The following is an 18,970-nucleotide window of genomic DNA, read 5'->3' on the forward strand; positions in this document are numbered from 1 at the left end:
TTGTAAACAGTGGGGATCACCACAAGTCTCTCGGCTACAGGATCCCCTCTGGGTAAGGAACAGTATAGCACAACCTGCTCTAAGGCCATTGATCAAAGAATGATGAATGGGACATTAAGATGACCTCTAAGCCCTGTCTCTAGGAAGGCAGTGGGCACAAGGGGTGCCATATTAGACATTGTAGGGGTGGCCCATGTAGAACTCTCAGTGAAATTCACGTTTCAGCCTTCTACTTCTTATCCCACACACAGGGGGTTGGCCACGACTGCTCTGAGCATGAAGGTAGAGAGTAATCTATCATTTCCCCACACTTGGTAGTTATGGATTTGGGATCTATAGGAGGCAGGCCAACCTAAAATACTTTGTACAAAGTATACATTTTTTCCCCTGTCATTTATATCTGTGCAAAACACACACACACACACACACACACACACACACACACACGCATTAGGTAGCCGTGGTATTTGGGAAGGGATTTAGTTTCCAACCTTCACACATTTTTCCCTGTGTAAGCAGTCACCCAAAACTTCATAGCTATTATCCATTGATCTCAAAGTTGGACACCTTTGGGAATAAAAAAGGATGATTCAAGGTCAAGATCTACAAGTTTTCCCAGATTTGATCTGTCAGCAAGTCTCTCAGGAGGTGACAAATGGCAGCCCGTGCTTGTTAGGAGTCCGTGCTCCACTTGGGCTGGTTCAATGTCTCTGCACAGAGACTCACAGGTATCTGGAAGCTTCAGTGCAAGTGTTCAGAGAGGAGGACAAAGCCTGACTCCCAGCTTGCCCAACTTCCCTCCACATGTTTGCATTCTCCTTTCTCCCCTCCAATCTGGTTGGAGGGATATTTCTTCTTTCCTTACCTGTGGGCCCTAGGCTAGATGAAGAGACGATTTCCTTTGAATGGTTCTATGGCAAAGCCTTATCTGCAAAGGTTTTCTGAACTGAATAAGATACAGTTCAAATGCAGAAATAAATATATCTGGCCCTCACCAGCCCATGACTCCCAAAAGTCACCCATTCTCTCCTCTTTTAACTTAGAGCTTAGCCCCCACTGGGGTGGTGGATTGGATCTTCTCTACACTGACAAGAGGATCCGGGAGAGAAAGTGAAGGAGATGTGGCCCTGACTTCCTCAAGCTCTCAAAGTCCCACAAAGCTCAGCATGTGTTCTTTTCAGTCCAGAGAAAGGCCCTGGAGTCTGTTACGCCTGGGCACACACACTGGATGTTATATGATGCCTGGGCAAGTTAGTTCATCTCCTTAAGCCTTAATTTTTTTCTACTTTAAAACGGAATGATAAAAATAGATAATAATCTATAATAATTACATATATAACATATATATTATATATATAATCTTTAAACCTAAAATTTAAATAAATTGGGTTTCAGGGTAACTAGTATCATATTGGCATAAAGTACGTGCTCAAAGTTCTCCTCCCAACTTGTTTTCTGGTTCTTAATTTTAAGTCAGAAGATCCTTCTTCATTTAGTTCTAGGGAGTCAGGAGAGCCTTCCAAAGTAGAAACAGCCCAGAGCCCCACCAGTTAATGACAAATCTTGGGTGATCTAGGATTTCAGATAGGCATAAAGTTGTATCTATTCCTAGGAACATACATTTCTTACCAGCTTTGCAGAAAGAGCTACAAAGATGAAAAGAAATGATAATAATCCAAAACGGACTTTATAGTAATTAAAGAAGGCACACAAAGGCTACCAAATCCTGAAAGAATCCAGAGATCCACAGAAACAAGACAAAGAGTCAACATTTCCATACCCTTCTTCTAATCCCCAAGCAAACTTGAAATATAGAATATAGACTGAGAAAGTCTTGGCCAAGAGTCTGAGGTGAAAGTCGGTCCTTCGGTTGTTTATTGCTTTATTATAGCAGAGAGAAATGACACCCATTGCTTGTATAGGTTCTGTGACACCATATGTACAGTGGTCAACAACCAACATCTGGGTAAGTCTTCCAACTCATCACATTAAATAAGCTTTCGAACTTGGAGTGCCTTTCCTTTCCAAATGATCCCAACCTTGTAACTAAGAATCTTGTGTATTATCAAAAGGATGAGATTCTTCTGTCTACTGGACAGGGGAAGCCAAAGTGCTCCTTTTCCCAAAATCCACTTAATGATGTCTTGATTGAAAATCTACCAGAAGCAGATCACTATCTTTATTTCCCTGTCAAAACAGAAAACCTGAGGAACAAGTGCTAAGAAGATAGCAGTATCCCTCGGAAGATGGTGAGAATCGCCTCTGCAGGGCCAATTTTGCAACCCCATTTTTGGAATCCAGGATTCAAGAGATTTATCCTGGTCATGAATGGATATTTCTCTGATCTTAAGGCATGAAGGCTGTCAAAACAAGGCTCTGAACAGTACCTTTCTGCTCATTAATGACATCAAAAGCGAAGGACAGAACAGATCTTGGCTTTCTTGAATAGTGCTCAGTAGGACCGCAGTGGTTTGGCATAGATTGGCTCCAGGATATGATGGATGAGAACCAAAAAGAGGCCTCCAAGGAAGACAGCAGTGAGGAAAGCCAGCAGGACATAGCGGCCAATGAAAAAGGAATCCACAATCTGCAGAAAGAAACATCAAAAAGGAAATTACTATCACTTCAGCACCCTGGTTGTGCTCATCTGAAATCTTTGATGAATGGGCCCAGAGTCTGTTTGTATTTGTGACTTCCAGAAACATCCTGATCTGAGTCTCTTCTGTAAATGGTTGGGAAATAACTCCCTGAGCTGGAAATACAAGATAAAGAAAAGATCAATGAAGTACAGGGGGGAAAAAAAAGGCTCGATATAGGAGGTTTCATAAACACTCCAAAGACCTTAGATGAGCTCTTTTATGTTCTGAAATCAGTTATCTGAAGGAGTTCATGAGAAGCTTGCTTCCTTGGTCTTAGAAAGTCTCATTTTTGTTGTTGTTAACTTTTTTATTATGGAGAATTTTAAATATATATAAAAATATAACAGCATAATAAACCCCCCTGTATCCAAGATCGAAGCCCCCAACTCATCAACCTGCTGCTGTTTCAGGAGGGCTCATTTTCAAAATGGAAAGGTGATTCTTGAAAATTTTCATCAGAAGTGTCCTGAACCCTAACATTCATAACCCAGTACTCCAAGGGTTAGGTTAAATGGCCTTTTGCCTGAGACACTAAAATCCTTACAGGATAAATAACGTGCCCTAATCATACAGTTGGCTGTCTGGCAACCAGTCATACTTGAGGCCCCAAAGCTGTTGGTCTTTGCTGACAAAACCTATACTTCAGAGTTGGCTCTGCCCACTTGTCCACTGTCCACTGCCAGGGCTCTACTCTCCCCAGACCCAAATGGTGGTGCTTAAATTGGGACAGGAAAAAACAACTGAATTTATCGATCTAATGGAGAGGGAATATGAACCAAATGACAGGGTGATTTCACAGCTTCCCAAAGGGAATAGAATCGCAAATACTTGAAAGGCAATGGAGGTAGACAGGATAGTGACCCAAAAATGTCTACATCCTAATCTCCAGAAATGGTGAATATGTTAGATTACATGGCAAAGGAATTAAGGTTGCTGATTGGCTGACCTTAAAATAGGGAGATTAGCCTGAGTTATCCAATCCAGGTGGGCCCGGTCTAATCACATGGGTCCTTAAACATGGAAGAGTGAGGTGGAAGAGAAGGTCAAAGAAAGAGATGTCAAGATGGAAGTAAGGTCAGTGGGATGTTACCTTGCTGGTTCTAAAGATGGAGCCAGGGGGCCACTAGCCAAGGGTGGACTCTAGAAGCTAGGAGGGGCAAAGAAACAGATTCTTCCCCAGAACCTCCAGGAAGGAGTACAGCCCTGCCAACCCCTTGATTTTAGCGCAGTGAGGCTGCATTTGGACTTCTAATTTACAGAACTGTAAGACAGTACATCTGTGTTGCAAACCTAAGTTGCTGATTTGTTACAGCAGCAATAGGAAACTAATACAGTGGCAATACACAAAGTACCTGTCAAGTCCTAGCGCTGCTCTGATTGCTGAGATCCAAAGATACCAAGAAGAAAAGGGCCGCTCCAGAGATTACCCCAACAGCCAACTTACAACAAAGGTCAGTTTGATAAAACAGCTTTAACATAACTTTGACCTTGGCTCCAGTACTGAACAAGTCTCTTGCGGGCTACATGTTTGCTCGTTTGACACGTTTCACTTTTTAATTAGCCAATTAGCAGGCCTTGGGTGCAGAAGGCCCAGGTCATGTATTATTGATACAGTATTGAGCCAGGCTGCTGCAGGGGCCAGTTCTCAAAACCTGAAAATGAGAACACCAATTCTGCTGGCCACGCTGACGGACATATTTTGCTCAAACCTCATTCTTGTCTCCTGGGTCTGAAACTCCTATGACAGAGGATAGAGGGATTAAATTCGAAACAGTGTTTGCTCTGTGTCCTTCTTCGAATATTCACATCTGCAGCAATCCAGAAATATAGTTGCCTTCATCACTCTCTCCCTTTCAGACAGGGAAATGGAGGTGGGAGTCTATTCCTGGCTCCCACACGTGGTACTTACACTGACAGGGTGGTTTTCGAATGCTGATAAACACCTGAGGTGTATGGAAATAATTCCTTAAATTTGTGTGGTATTATGTTCCTTGGACTTTTCAGTGCAAATTGCCTCCCTTTTGCCAGGACTAGTCCTAGATAGAGTTAGAAATGTGTTCCAATTTTAGTTCAGAAGTTGTATAATTTTGTGTACTGTTGTCTGGTGTCAAATACTCACCCATGAACTCTCTGGGATGGCCCCCAATATTCTGTTGAGTCCCCAACAATGAAGGTTTTGCAGAGAGACCTCAGCTTGAATCCTTGCTCTGCCTCTTCCCATATATGTATGACCTTGGGCAAGTTACTTTAACCTCTTATAGCCTCAGTGTCCTTACCTATAAAATGGGGATAATAACAGCACCTACTTCATACTATTTAGGCTTGTCTTAAGGTTTAAGTGAGATCATGCAAACAACGTGTTTAGCAAACAACCTCACGCACAGTAACCCCTTAAACAATATTAGCTATTATTATTATTACCACTTTAAAAATGAAAATGGGGGGTTGGGAGGAGCTGCTAGAAGGTAGATGGGAGGTAGGAAGTCAGTGCCATTACCAAGATCTGAGGGTAAAGTCAGAGCCCCAGCCCAGAATGGACTAGAATAGGTGGGGTCTCCAGAGAAGGGCTATGAGAGAGGTTAACAAGCCCCCTAGAGAGGTGGGTGCTGGCGGATGGTGTTCCAGGAACCAGGGCCAGCTGATCTCCCAGACTACTGTCAGTACTGAATTCACCTGTCTCTACAATTACCGCTTTCCACAGAAATTCTCTTCCCCACTGATCTCTACGGAAAGTACTCTCTTCACATCACAAGTGGAGAAAATCAAACACGGGGAGGGCAACCCCGAGGGCACTGCATACACTTTGGCCGGGATCCGACTTCCTGAGCCCAGACTACCAGGATGAGGATGCTTTCATTTCAGGGCCAGGCCCTGTTCCTGTTCCTAACTCACTGCCTCCCCTCCAGCCCCACAGGATCAGGCGGCTTTTGGATACACTGCTTGTTCAACTCGATGCACAGTGGGGATGCACTCCAATCAGGCAAATAACTGCCCAGTGGTCTTGCACGTGGGAATCAGAGTGAGATTCCCAGTCTGGGTGGAAGGAGAGGGGAATTTAAAACTCCCTCTCGGCTTTCCCCACCTTTGTTTTAACTTTACACTTCTAACACATGTCGGCCGACCTGACATTGGGGAACACCTCAGGGCAGGACGGAGGTCTAGACTGAGAGAAGCAAGAGTTATAACTCAGGAGGGCAAAATAAAACCAATAGTTTTACCTTCATTTCGACCTCTGGGGCTGGGACTTCACTGGCTCGAGGGAAGACCAGCAGAACTGATGTGATGATCAGAGCACCGAGGAATACAAAAATGACAGAGAACCTGGGGTCAAAAGACAGAATGTCACAAGCACGCTTTACAGATTCCTCTCTAATCAGTGAGGTCTGGACTGGCTCTTCCTTGGAGCCAATATTCTAAGTTTCAGTCTATTAACAAGGCCTAGAGACCTGCTGTCCACACTGTCCAGCGAATTTAGAAATGGTCTCTCCTTCATCCCAAAGCCCTTCTTTCTAGACAGGTCCCCAGCTGGATTCATTCCTATTTATTCCCATAATTCCCAATTCCTAAGAATGGGAATTGGTAGTTTTAATTTTTGCCTCTGCAAAAAATGTCATAATCATGAAAAATCAAAGCAGCCCTCCCCTCTTCTCAATCTCTCAGTTTGTTTTCAGACTGGAATACTTTGGTAAATCACATAGTTCGCTGCTTCATACTGATACTGTCTGGCCAGAGCACAGCTCTATAGCGTTGTTAAAGTCAGTGCTCTGAGGCCAGTGCCCGAGAGAGAGCCAGCCCAAGCCCTTGGTGCTCCTGAAGTGTCCCTAGGCCCAGGTTAGAGCCTCAAGACTGGACTTGCATGTGCCCTAAGTCTGAACAATTAAGAAACACACACACACACACACACACACACACACACACACAAACCTCAAGAAATTCACAGGCAGCAAAAGCAGATTTCCTTTTCATCTCTCGTGTCCCCCCATCTCCTCTACTGTGAAAACTAGAAACCACCACTTCCCTTCTCTCACCTCTGCTTCAAAGCATCAATAATACAGTCAGTGCTTATGACAACAGGTTAAAATACAATTCATTCAAACTGCCAGTAATTGCAAAAATGGTCTTCTGGATTCTAAATGTTTAATAAGCATCAGCGATTTCGCTTCTAATTGCTTTTACCTTGGACTGTCAGCTGGAGAGAAAGCCTTACCTCGCTACACCGGACGCTCTGGACAGCAGCACACACAGCAGCAGCACTAACACCCAGAGCAGGGCTAAGATGAACACGCCAGCCCCCACTCCGAGCACTGTGCCAGCCATCTGTGGGAGAAAGGAAGCATAAGCACTGCACCCCAGCTCAGCCCTGGGGCCTTCCCACCACCATAAAGTGTCTGCCCTCTGTGTGCAGGTACTGCCAGTCTTCCACACACTCCCTGCTTTTAGAATGGTGTTCAGACAAAAACAAATACAAATACACATATAAACACAAATACAAATACAGAAAGTCCAAACTCATTATGATGAACTTCCGATGACTGGTGTGATAGGATGCATCAGTACGGGTCTTTGGGAATGTCCAATCCCTCAACAGGAATTAGAAATTTAAAATCCCCAAACCTTTCTTTTCAGTGAGGACAGAGAGGTTGCTTTTTGCTCCATGTGGGTCATTTCAAATTTGGTATGTGAGTTCTAGTTTGGCTTCCCCAACCCACAGCATCAAGCTGAACTCGCTCTTGATATAAAATGCTAACAGAGGGCTGTGAAGGCACGAGGACTCACGTCAAGCACTACGGAGCCAATGTGGAAGTTGAAGCCCTCAGGCCAAGTCTGTGGTGTGAGCTTTGACTCCCCAGACAGTCACAAGACAGAAATGTCCCACTCTATGGTTGAGTTTTTATTCATAAAAGGAAGCAAACTCCTAAGTCCTTGAAGACAGCGATGATGAAGAAGAGAGGAGCCGCGAGTATTTTGAGCATCCACAGTTTGCTAAGTACCTTACACACATATTTCATTTAATCATGGAAGCAGGCTTCTGAGGTAGATATTATTATACACATTACAGGAGAGGTAACTGAGGTATAAGGTGAAGGGATATGTGTTTACAAACCAGTGGCTTACAACAAAACATTGTTCTCTCATAGTTCTGGAGGCCAGAAGTCTGAAATCAAGGTGTCAGCCAGGCCCAGCTTTCTCCAAAGGTCCTAGGGGAGAATGCTTCCTGGCTCTTATAGCTTCTGGAGGTCCAGGCATTTCTTGGCTTGTGGCTGCATGGCTCCAGTCTCTGCTTCCGTCTTCCCATGGCCTTCTCCTGTGTGTCTCTGTCTCCTCCTCTTCTGTCCCTTATGAGGACACTTATGGTGGATTTAGAGTCCCCCTGAAGAATCTGGTTTGATCTCATCCTCAAGATCCTCAATTATGTCTGTGCAGACCCTTCTTCCACATAAAGTCACATTCAGTTTCCAGGGATTAGGAGGTGGGCACAATCTTTTCAGGGGCCACCATTGGACCCACTCCACTGATTCTATAGCACCTCCCCCGATCTTCCCCTTCTGGATCAGAGACAAATCTTAAGCAAATAAATTCCTCCTCAGTTGATGGTTTTCTTTACCCTGATGGTCTAAATACCACAAAAATTATGATCTATGAGAAGTTCTGTTATAAAGGCATTGGAAAGATCAGAAAGGAAGCCCTAAGCATGAACTGTCAAAAAACCAAACAAACACTTATTCAATCAACATCTATTATGTGCCTACCATGTAAAGCATTGTGTCACAGTTTGGGGATCATGAGGGTAAATAAGACATACCTTGTGACAGAAGCTGCAGGCCCCCTGGAGAACACCGCCATGTGAACAGCTCTCCACACCATATTGTGATAAGAGACAAAGTACGGTGGGAACTGAGATAGTGAGGAGGGCTTTACCAGGGAGGTGACTTCACACAGACCCCTTTGGGGAAGAATCAGTGCGGCAAGATGACGGGTAGGAATGGGGTGGGCAGAGAGAGGAGTGGCAGCAGATGAGGCTGGGCTCCCACTTGCCTCTCTAACTGGGGCACACCCCCCCCCCATTCGAGCACATGGTTTCATCTCAGTAATTCTAAACTGCCAGGTGTTCCCCACCTCTGGCTCCTTGTACTTGCTGTTTCCACTACCTGGAATTAGCCCCTGGCCCCCAACAAGCCCTCTAGTATTTGCACTGCTGGCCTCTCCTCATCCTCCTGATTTCAGCTTTAAATGTAACTTCCTCAGAGAGGTCTCACGTGTCGGCTCTCGCTAAAGTAACCCCCAAACAACTGCTCTCCATCACTCCTTATTTCCTTCAGGGTACGTTTCACTAACTGTAGTTCTCATTTTTACTTATTGTTTACAGGCTGACTTTCTGTGTCTCCAGCCAGTATGGTGAACTCCAGGAGGGCAGAGACATTATTTCTTGCTCACCACAATATCCCCAGCTCTCACCACTGATGTTATGAGCAAGAAATATTTGTTGGATGAATAAATGAAGCAGTGCTAACAAGTCCACAGAAATCAAGTAAGGGGGTGATAGGGTCATACTTAGCTTTAGAAAGATGACTGTAACTTCTGGTCGATATGCTGGACAGACCTAACAAGGAAAGTACCTCACACAACAGTGAACACATAGAAATGCTTAATAAAATAGAGCAAAAAGAATTCAATACACAGTGGAGCTCAGAAGCAATAAAGGAAAATCCTTAAGTGCTATAAATGAAAGTGTAATTCAAAGCCTGAGTGTAAGCAGGAGCTGAGCCCAAAGGTCTACAGGGTACGAAAACCAGCTGCAGACCTTTGCAGTGGTCCTCTCCTAGACAGATGAAGTCTTAGACCCATGATACAGAGAACTGAAAATGAGACAAGGCATCAACAGCATTATTGATAATAGCCAAACTACGGAAAGGCCCAAGTGTCCACTGACTGATGAATGGATAAAGAAGATGTGTGTGTGTGTGTGTGTGTGTGTGTGTGTGTGTGTGTGTGTGTGATGGAATATTACTCAACCATCAAAAAGAATGAAATCTTGCCATTTGCAACAACATGGATGGAGCTACAGTACATTATGCTAAGTGAAATAAGTCAGCCAGAGAAAGACAAATACTGTAAGATTTCATTCACATGTGGAATTTAAGAAACAAAACAGATGAACATATGGGGGGGGAGAAAAAAGAGAAATAGACACAAATCATAAGAGACTCTTGATGATAGAGAACAAACTGAGTGTTGATGGAGGGAGGTGGGGGGGATGGGCAGATGGGTGATGGGTATGAAAAAGAGTACTTCTTATAATGAGCACTGGGTGTTGTATGTAAGTGATGAATCTCTGAATTCTACTACTGAAACCAATATTGCACTATATGTTAACTAACTAGAATTTATTTTTTTAATATTTATTTATTTTGAGAGAGACAGTGTACATGAGTGGGGGAGGGGCAGAGAGAGAGGAAGACAGAGAATCCCAAGCATGCTCCACACTGTTAGTGCAGAGCCTGATGCAGGACTCAAACTCATGAACCTTGAGATCATGACCTGAGCTGAAATCAAGAGTGGGACACTTAACCAACTGAGCCACCCAGGCGCCCCATTAACTAACTACAATTTAAATAAAAATTTGAAAAAATAAGAAAAGATCAAGGCCTAAAGCTAAGCCCTGAAAGGGCTCACCTCTCTTTGAAATAGGGACTAAAACATCTGCTGCTGACTTAGGTTGGAAGAAAGTTGGCCAAGGACCTCAGGCCATGGATGAAGAAAGAATAACCCAAGAGGAATCTGATTCCTAATCCCACACCACATGCAGGTGTGGGGTTCAAATCATACTACCAAAGTGCTATGGGAATCGCAAGTAGTAAGGTCAACATAAAACCAATCCAAAAGTGAGAAACCCATAAGAGCCCGGCAGAGACAACTGAAACCTTTCCGTAGGGATGCTGCACAAGTCGGCATGCAAGGCTCCTGTGAGACTGGGTATAAAATAAAGATGTTTTCAGACATACAAAGACTGAAATGGAGCTCACCTGTCATAGGTGTACTGAGCAAGAATGAAAATGAACCAAGAAAGAAGGCATGAGATGTAAGGAGTAATGGTGAGAAGGATACTGGGAAATATTGATGGTAAAGATTCCTGTAACGATAAGAAGGGCACACTTTTTGAAGAGTTAAAAACAAAGAACAACAGCAACATATTTATGGATATGTCTCCTCAGGCAAGGAAACCAAAAGCAAAAAGAAAATATTGGGACTACACCAAAATAAAAAGCTTTCGTACAACAAAGGAAACTATCAACAAAACAAAAAGGCAACCTAGTGAATGGGAGAAGATATTTGCAAATGATATGTCCCATAAGGGGTTAATACCCAAAACATGTAAAGAACTATAACTCAACACCAAAAAGCCCACTCTAAAAACTGGGTAGGGGCGCCTGGGTGGCTCACTCAGTTAGGCCTCTGACTCTTGATTTCTGCTCAGGTCATGGTCTCACGGTTCATGAGATTGAGCCCCATACTGGCCTCTGCACTGACAACAAGCCTGCTTGAGATTCTCCCTCTCCCTCTCTCTCTGCCCTTCCCATCTCATGCTCTTTCTCTCTCTCTCTCTCTCAAAATAAGTAAATAAAAACATTTTTAAGAAAGAAAAAAAATGGGTAGAGGACATGAAGAAACATTTTTCCAAAAAAGACCTACAGATGGCCAACAGACACATGAGAAGATGCTCAACATTACTCATCATCAGGGAAATACAAATCAAAACCACAATGAGATACGACATCACACTAAACCAGAATGACTGGGATTAAAAAGACAAGAGATAGTAAGTGTTGGTGAGGATGTGGATAAAAAGGAAGCTTCATACACTATTGGTGAAACAAATTGGTACAACTACTGTGGAAAACGGCACAGAGGTTCCTCAAAAAATCAAAAATAGATATATCATATGATCTGGGGCACCTGGGTGGCTCAATCGGTTGAGTGTCCAATGCTTGATCTCAGCTCAGGTCATGATCTCATGGTTCAGGAGATCGAGCCCCACCTTGGGCTCTGGCTGACACTGTGGAGCCTACTTAGGAATCTCTCTCCCCTGTTTGCCCCCTCCCCAGCTCATGCTCTCATGCTCTCTCTTTCCTCACCTCTCAAAATAAATAAACTCTAAAAGAAAGAAAGAAAGAAAGAAAAAAAGAAAGAAAGAAAGAAAGACCGTATGACTTAATATTTGGGTATGTACCCAAAAAAAATGGAAACACTAATTTGAAATGATACATGCACCCGTTATGTTTATTGCAGCATTTATTTACAGTAGCCAAAATATGGAAGCAACCTAAGTGTCCATCAATAGATGAATGGATAAAGAAGATGTCACACACACACACACACACACACACACACACACACACACACTGGAATATTACTCAGCCATAAAAAAGAATTAAATCTTGCCATTTGCAACAACATGGATGAAGCTAGAGAGGATTATGCTAAGTGAAATAAACTAGAGAAAGACAAATAACATATAATGTCACCATATGTGGAATTGAACAAACAAAACAAGTGAACAAACAAACAAAAAAACCAGACTCTTAAATACAGAGAACAAACTGGTGGTTGCCTTAGGGGAGGTAGGTGGAGGGTGGGTGAAATAGATGAAGGGGATTAAGATCCCACAAATCATGAGATGAACTGAGCTGAAATCAAGAGTCAGATGCTTAACCAACTGAGCCATCCAGGTGCCCTTAGATTTTTTTTTTTTTTTTAAACCAGCTCTTTGCGGCTCTGGGCTGATGGCTCAGAGCCTGGAGCCTGTTTCCGATTCTGTGTCTCCCTCTCTCTCTGCCCCTCCCCCGTTCATGCTCTGTCTCTCTCTGTCCCCAAAATAAAATAAAAAACGTTGAAAAAAAAAAATTAAAAAAAAAAAAAAACTGGGGCGCCTGGGTGGCGCAGTCGGTTAAGCGTCCGACTTCAGCCAGGTCACGATCTCACGGTCCGTGAGTTCGAGCCCCGCGTCGGGCTCTGGGCTGATGGCTCAGAGCCTGGAGCCTGTTTCCGATTCTGTGTCTCCCTCTCTCTCTGCCCCTCCCCCGTTCATGCTCTGTCTCTCTCTGTCCCCAAAATAAAATAAAAAACGTTGAAAAAAAAAAAAAATTTTAAACCAGCTCTTTGCAAGGAAAGCAAAGGCTGCTAATAAACAGATTGAAAAAGTAAATACAAACAAAACAAAAACAAGGGGACAGGGGAAATGGGGTGATGTTGTTCAATGGATAGAGAATTTCAGTTCTGTAAAATGAAAAAGTTCTAGAGATCTGTTGCACAACAACATGAATATACTTAAGACTGACTACTTAATTGAACGTTTAAAAATGGTTAAGATGGTAAATTTTATGTGTTTTTTTTAACCACAATTTAAAAAAATCTATTGAAACAATGAGTATCGAGCAAAATAGAATGGAAAGTTTTGAAAGGTATTAATAGCAGTATTCACAAAGAGCATAGTGAATAGATACAACTCAGGACAAATGTGAATCTCAAACAAAGCCTCAAAATATATAAAGCCAAAATCACTGCAATAAATGGACAGACCCACAAATTTAGTGGAGATTTTAATATCTCTCTCTCAGAAACTTAAAGTGGATATACGAAGGGCCAATAAATGTGTGAAAAGGTGCTCAATTACATTAGTCATTAGGAACTTGCAAATGAAAACCAAATTGCAATCCCTCTAGATAGCCACCAGAATGGCTGGGGAGCTACAAACTTCCAGTATGAAATAAATAAGTCACAGTGATTCAATACGTTGTATACCTGAAACTAATATAACATTGTAGGCCAATTATACTTCAATAATAAAAACAAAAAAGGTAGCGCTAAAATATTTGTCAACAGTTGTGTGGAGGATGAGAAAGGACAGTTCAAAATTAAATCATCTGTTATCTTTTTGTTCTGGAGGAGGCAACACCACCAAGTGTTGACAAAGACATGGAGAAATTAGAACCCTGATTCAAACAAACCAAATGTCACAACTTGGGAAATCTGACCAGTATCTGGATAGTCAATGGTATTAGGGAATAATTATTTATTTGTTAAACTGTGGTGACATTGTGGTCGCATGGCTAAAAGATATATATCACCATCTTTTAGCCATGTGACCACATTTATATATATACATATACATACACACACACACACATACACACATACATACATACACATAACACAGAGAACAGAAAATTGTGTCTGGGAACGTCATAATTATCCAGGGAGAGGAGGGGAGGGGAGGGTAACATGAAATAAGACTGGTCGTGGGGTAATTGTTGAAGCTGGATCATGAGTACACAAGTGTTGGCTCTAATATTTTTTATACTTTTGAATGTATTTGAAACTTTTGTAATAGAAAGATATGTGTGTGTTTAAGTAGGAATAAATCCAAAAAAAGGTGTGTATGGTTTTTACAGCAAAAATTGTTCAACTTTATTAAAAGGTATATATTTTTAAAGGCCCTAGGAGAGTAACAAAACAGACCCGAACAGAGAAATAACCTACCTTCCTGGACAGAATGGTTCAATATTAAAAGAGCTCAATATCAGTTCAATGCAGTTCTAACCAAAATCTCAAAATAAATTTTTGTGGAACTCATGGAACTTGAAAACGGATCCTCAATTCATATGGAAGAGCAAAAGCCCAAGAATAGCGAAAACAATTTTGAGAACTAGGATGGAGACTTGCCTTTCTTGTTACCAACTGCCGCAAGACACATTATAAAACCAAGGTAATTAAAACAGTGTGATATGGCATAAAGACACATGGATCAGCGGAATAAAATAGAGAATCCAGAAACAGATCCGTGTATTTATGAGAACTTTGTACAGGGCAGAGTCGGCTTGGCTTCAGCAGGTAAAGGATTTCATAGATGGTGTTGGGACAAATGATTATCCAATCAGAAAAGAGTAATACTCGACCTCTACTTTATATCCTATACGAGCCAATTTTAAATGGAAAGTAATTCATAATAAAGCAGCATATGCTTAAATATACAAATGTTCAGGCTGACTACACTAGAATACATAATGAAGTACAGCAGTCAGATGCTTGCACCTAAACTTAGAATCGCCACGAACGCAAAAGCTACAAATGCAGGCTCATGCAGGTGTGTTGTATGGCAACTCAAATACCACGAGCTGGGCTGCCTTCGGTTATGCGATCTTCTCAAGTGATGAACAACTCTTGTTAAAGTTCCAAAACACAAGTAAGTATAATTTCCCCTTGATTTACATTTGAGTTGCATTCCTGGAAATTTTACTATAGCAAGCTGAGCCAAAAAAAAAAAAAAAAAAAAAAAAAAAAAAAAAAATATATATATATATATATATATATATATATATATATATATATATAATGTTTATATGAAAAATGGAGTTAGGCTCTAGGCTCAGATTATAAATGGCTACCCTGTGGGACACTCAAAAATTGTGCAGGATGCGGGACAGTTCTTCACTGCAGAACATCAAGCATCCCACCCTGCTCTGTAAACCCCAGTAATGCCGCCAAAATCACAATTATAACCAAATATGCTCTCACAAATTCCAAAATGACCAACAGGGCAGTACCATCCCCTTGGAGAACCACTGTTCTAGAAAAACTCTTGCATTAAGAGACATGTACAGGGATGTTTATTGCAGCTTTTTTCATAATAGCAAAACATCTGAAAAAACGTTAAGTGTCCACCAATAAGGGAATGGATACGATGTTACACTCATAAGAATGGATACAACATTATACTCATAAGAAACACTTAGAATAAATGAACTTGGCTATCTGTATTGATATGAACGTATCTCAAAAACAATGTTGAGGGGCGCCAGGGTGGCTCAGTTGGTTGAACGTCCAACTGATCTTGGCTCAGGTCATGATCTCGCGGTTCGTGGGTTCAAGCCCCATGTTGGGCTCTGTGCTGATGGTGCGGAGCCTGCTTGGTATTCTCTGTATCCCTCTCTGCCCCTTCCCCGCTCACAATCTCTCTTCCTCTCTCTCTCTCTCTCAAAAATAAGCATTAAAAAAATTTTTTTTAATGTTGAGTAATAAAAGCAAATTACAAAATGAAGCCCACAGTATGACACTACTTGTATTTTTAAAATTAAAAAAAGCAATTTATATCATTTATAAGGTACAGATATACCACAGAAATACAAATACATGGGCATGAATGATGTACAACAATTTCAAAGGAATGTTTGCCTCTGGGAGGGAAGAAGGGAGGAAGGCAAATGGGGCCAGAAAAGAGAACAAAAGGGATCTGAGGATTAAATCTGGGATGTTTTATTTATTTAAAAGAAAAAACTGAAGCCGAGATGCCCAAATGTTAATGTTTGTTAATCCAGTTAATAGGGCATAGGTATTCATTATACTACCCACTGTGATTGTCTGTTTATGAAATTTTTGAGATAATTCTTAATTTTTAACCAGGTAGCTGGTGGCTCAGTGCACATGAATCAAAATCAGAGACCAGAGATTAGTGACCAATAGCGGACTCTCTGGGTAAGGGATGATGAGGGTCTGGACTCCTGCCTTACCTGTGAAAATGGAAGGGGGTGGAGAGAAAAGGTGTTAGAGAAGACTCAGGTTTCCTGCTTGGTTGACTGAGCTGACTTGTACTACCCTAACAAGGTAACTAGTTAAGTTTAATTGCTGCTGTTTTGGATATTGCACAAATAACCTGTAAAACTTGGACCAACTCTAACACCTAGAATACAGGCAAGTGGTATCCGAAGCTGGTTCTATTAGAAACATTGTGCTTCAATCCCCCATGGAAGCTTAAATGTTCATGAGACATTGGGGTCCATTTAGGACATGGCTTTTTTTTTTTTTTTTAATTTTTTTTTCAACGTTTTTTATTTATTTTTGGGACAGAGAGAGACAGAGCATGAACGGGGGAGGGGCAGAGAGAGAGGGAGACACAGAATCGGAAACAGGCTCCAGGCTCCGAGCCATCAGCCCAGAGCCTGACACGGGGCTCGAACTCACGGACCGCGAGATCGTGACCTGGCTGAAGTCGGACGCTTAACCGACTGCGCCACCCAGGCGCCCCTAGGACATGGCTTTAAAGTAAGGAGATAAATATCCCCAAGTTCTTATAGGAATGAGGTTCATCACAGGGTGCCTGGGTGGCTCCGTCAGTTAAGCATCTGACTTCGGCTCAGGTCATGATCTCAGGGTTCGTAGGTTGCAGCCCTGGTTTCGGCTCTGTGCTAATGGCTCGGAGTCTGGAGCCTGCTTGGGATTCTGTGTCTCCCTCCCTCTCTGCCCTTCCCCCACTAGCACTCTGTCTCTCTCGCTCTCTCAAAAATAAAGATTAAAAAAAAATTTTTTAAATAAGAAGGAGGTTCATCACTTTATAACCAATCTATACATTTTCGCACTAAGCTTGGAAAGGAAAGGCTGGATATAGCATATAGAGTGCTGTTATGGGAAAGGAGTGAACATCTAGTCATTTTATATTGTTAAATTCAGCGTGGGAATAATGCTTGTAATAAAATATGTATTATAAATATGCAAAATGATTAAAACCATGGTGTTTTTGATTAATGTCTAGGAATTTTTCAAACCTGGAGAATGGATGGTTTAGCCAACCTGGTTTCCAAAGTTCATTTACCTAAGTCTATGGCATTTAAAGCAGGTAGACTAGAATCAGAATAAAATAATGTCTCTATTTGAACACCCTGTTTAGTAGCTGACCAGCAGAACAGTTATGAGGACAATTTCCCCCCTCTGTGCTCATGCTGTGAGGTCCTTCTTTGGAAAGAGATTGCCCAAAACTTTTAGAGGTACATAGAGTGCAGTCCTCATTCATTTACCATTGGTTCTTCATACCCTTTCATGCAGCTCTCAGAGAAAACAGAGAGGCATATGTTAAGATGCCTGACCCCTGCATGGACAGCCTTATAGATTAAAAATACACTGTTCACCACCGCTGTCAATCATGTGTGAGAATAATAATGGCCATTACAAGATGACTTACAGTTCAATACAAATGTGGATTCCATAGAGGGTAACTTGGCCCTAGTGCTGCTGGTGGTGGGAGATAGGTAGTTCACCCATTCCTGGACTGTCACTGGCTCAAGCCCTTGAAGGCAGAAAACAGGGATTACAGGGGTGAATGGCCCTTCTTCGAGGATTCCTTTTCCCTTTCCTTTATAGCCTTCCAAACCTTCAACTATAATGCGGGGGGGAGGGGGGGTATCATTTATTTTTCTACATTAAACATTCCACTACGGCTTTAATTTTAATATATTAGGATAATGCTCTCACCTTTGTAATTAAGTAGAATGCAAGTCTGGGAAAAATCAATCGTGGAGCTACCTAAATGCCATCCATATGACATCATCTCAACGCACTGAGAGAAAAAGGGGATCGATGGATCCAGATCTCGTCCTCCCACCTCCTTTCCTGGGTGGTGTTTGGACTTGAAGGTACCATAGCGACTATTAGCTGCATCACCATGGGCTCTCCGGACAGCAGCACCCCAGTGCTGGAGCGTCAATACCCCCGGAACCAGGGCTCTAGCGTCTCTCCCCAGCCCTGTAGCTGGTTCAAACGGGCGCAGGAAAACCTCGCCCCCAGGTCTCATTTGAAGAATGTTCGCCCAGCTACCTCCCAGACTGGAAAGATGAAGGTCTCGATGACAAGGTATTGGAATCAGGCACTGACATTTCACTTTCTTAGGAGCATGAAAATTAAACCATTCCTTCTTTCCTAATTAATTTCCCAATTAAGTATTTATTAGCCACCGGGCCTTGGGTCCAGATCTACGCTAAGGGTTAAGGGTGCTCTGAGAGTCCACGCACAGCCACCCACCCACGCTTTCTTCCATACTCCTCAGCCCCAGCCTCCGCCATTCTCCCTTCTCAGCCGCCCCCACTTTTCCCACCTCCCCCTCACCTGGCTCTCCTTCTCCCAGGTCCCCTACTCACACCTCACTGTCCGGCCAGTTCCAGCCCACAGGGGCTTTGATCTACTTACGACGAATCACAAGTGGGTTTTCATCCAGGCGATTCCAGATCCGCTAATCAGCGCCACTCTTTCAACGCCCAGTTTCCTCCTTATTTGCTTACGTCCACAGGGCCTCCAGGCAACGCGGAGCGGGGTGGGTGGGCACGTCGCTCTCCTTTACGCCCTCCGATTGGTCGGTGCTTTTGGTCGAGGCTCAAGTTAGATTGGGTCGAGGCAGTCCTGACTCCGCCCCCGTCCCATCCCGTTGTCAATCATACTATCCTTTAGGTAACCCACAGGACCATTGGTCAGTCCTGCCTGGGGGCGGGTTGTCAGGCGAGGGAGAGCTG

At 42.7% G+C, this 18,970-nt stretch overlaps 1 protein-coding gene across 8 annotated transcripts; it reads right to left on the minus strand.

The window, feature by feature from the left end:
• Positions 1 to 1,847: 1,847 nt before the first annotated feature.
• On the minus strand, positions 1,848 to 18,905 carry TMEM218 (transmembrane protein 218). Of its 8 annotated transcripts, none has more exons than XM_058687208.1 (5): positions 18,651 to 18,904; positions 17,650 to 17,754; positions 6,847 to 6,956; positions 5,858 to 5,960; positions 1,848 to 2,587 (listed from the first exon to the last, which is right to left on the minus strand). In XM_058687208.1, exons 3-5 carry the CDS (start codon positions 6,954 to 6,956, stop codon positions 2,453 to 2,455), a joined length of 348 nt encoding a protein of 115 aa, XP_058543191.1. In that variant the 5' UTR covers positions 17,650 to 17,754; positions 18,651 to 18,904; the 3' UTR covers positions 1,848 to 2,452. The 8 variants fall into 8 exon arrangements, with proteins under 8 accessions (XP_058543191.1, XP_058543193.1, XP_058543197.1 ...); XM_058687210.1 differs by lacking the exon at positions 18,651 to 18,904 and adding an exon at positions 18,570 to 18,636; XM_058687214.1 differs by lacking the exon at positions 18,651 to 18,904 and adding an exon at positions 18,602 to 18,626.
• Positions 18,906 to 18,970: the final 65 nt, after the last annotated feature.

Source organism: Neofelis nebulosa, chromosome 10 (genome assembly GCF_028018385.1).
Source record: "Neofelis nebulosa isolate mNeoNeb1 chromosome 10, mNeoNeb1.pri, whole genome shotgun sequence".
NCBI classification, from domain to species: domain Eukaryota; kingdom Metazoa; phylum Chordata; class Mammalia; order Carnivora; family Felidae; genus Neofelis; species Neofelis nebulosa.

Bases quoted from the DNA above. Each gene is read 5' to 3' on its own strand.
- TMEM218 (XM_058687213.1), bottom strand. From the start codon at position 6,956: ATGGCTGGCACAGTGCTCGGAGTGGGGGCTGGCGTGTTCATCTTAGCC. The intron at 5,961-6,846 runs GTAAGGCTTTCT...TTTTGACCCCAG, and splicing joins AGAGCGTCCGGTGTAGCGAG to GTTCTCTGTCATTTTTGTAT. The intron at 2,588-5,857 runs GTAAAACTATTG...TTCTTTCTGCAG, and splicing joins CCCCAGAGGTCGAAATGAAG to ATTGTGGATTCCTTTTTCAT.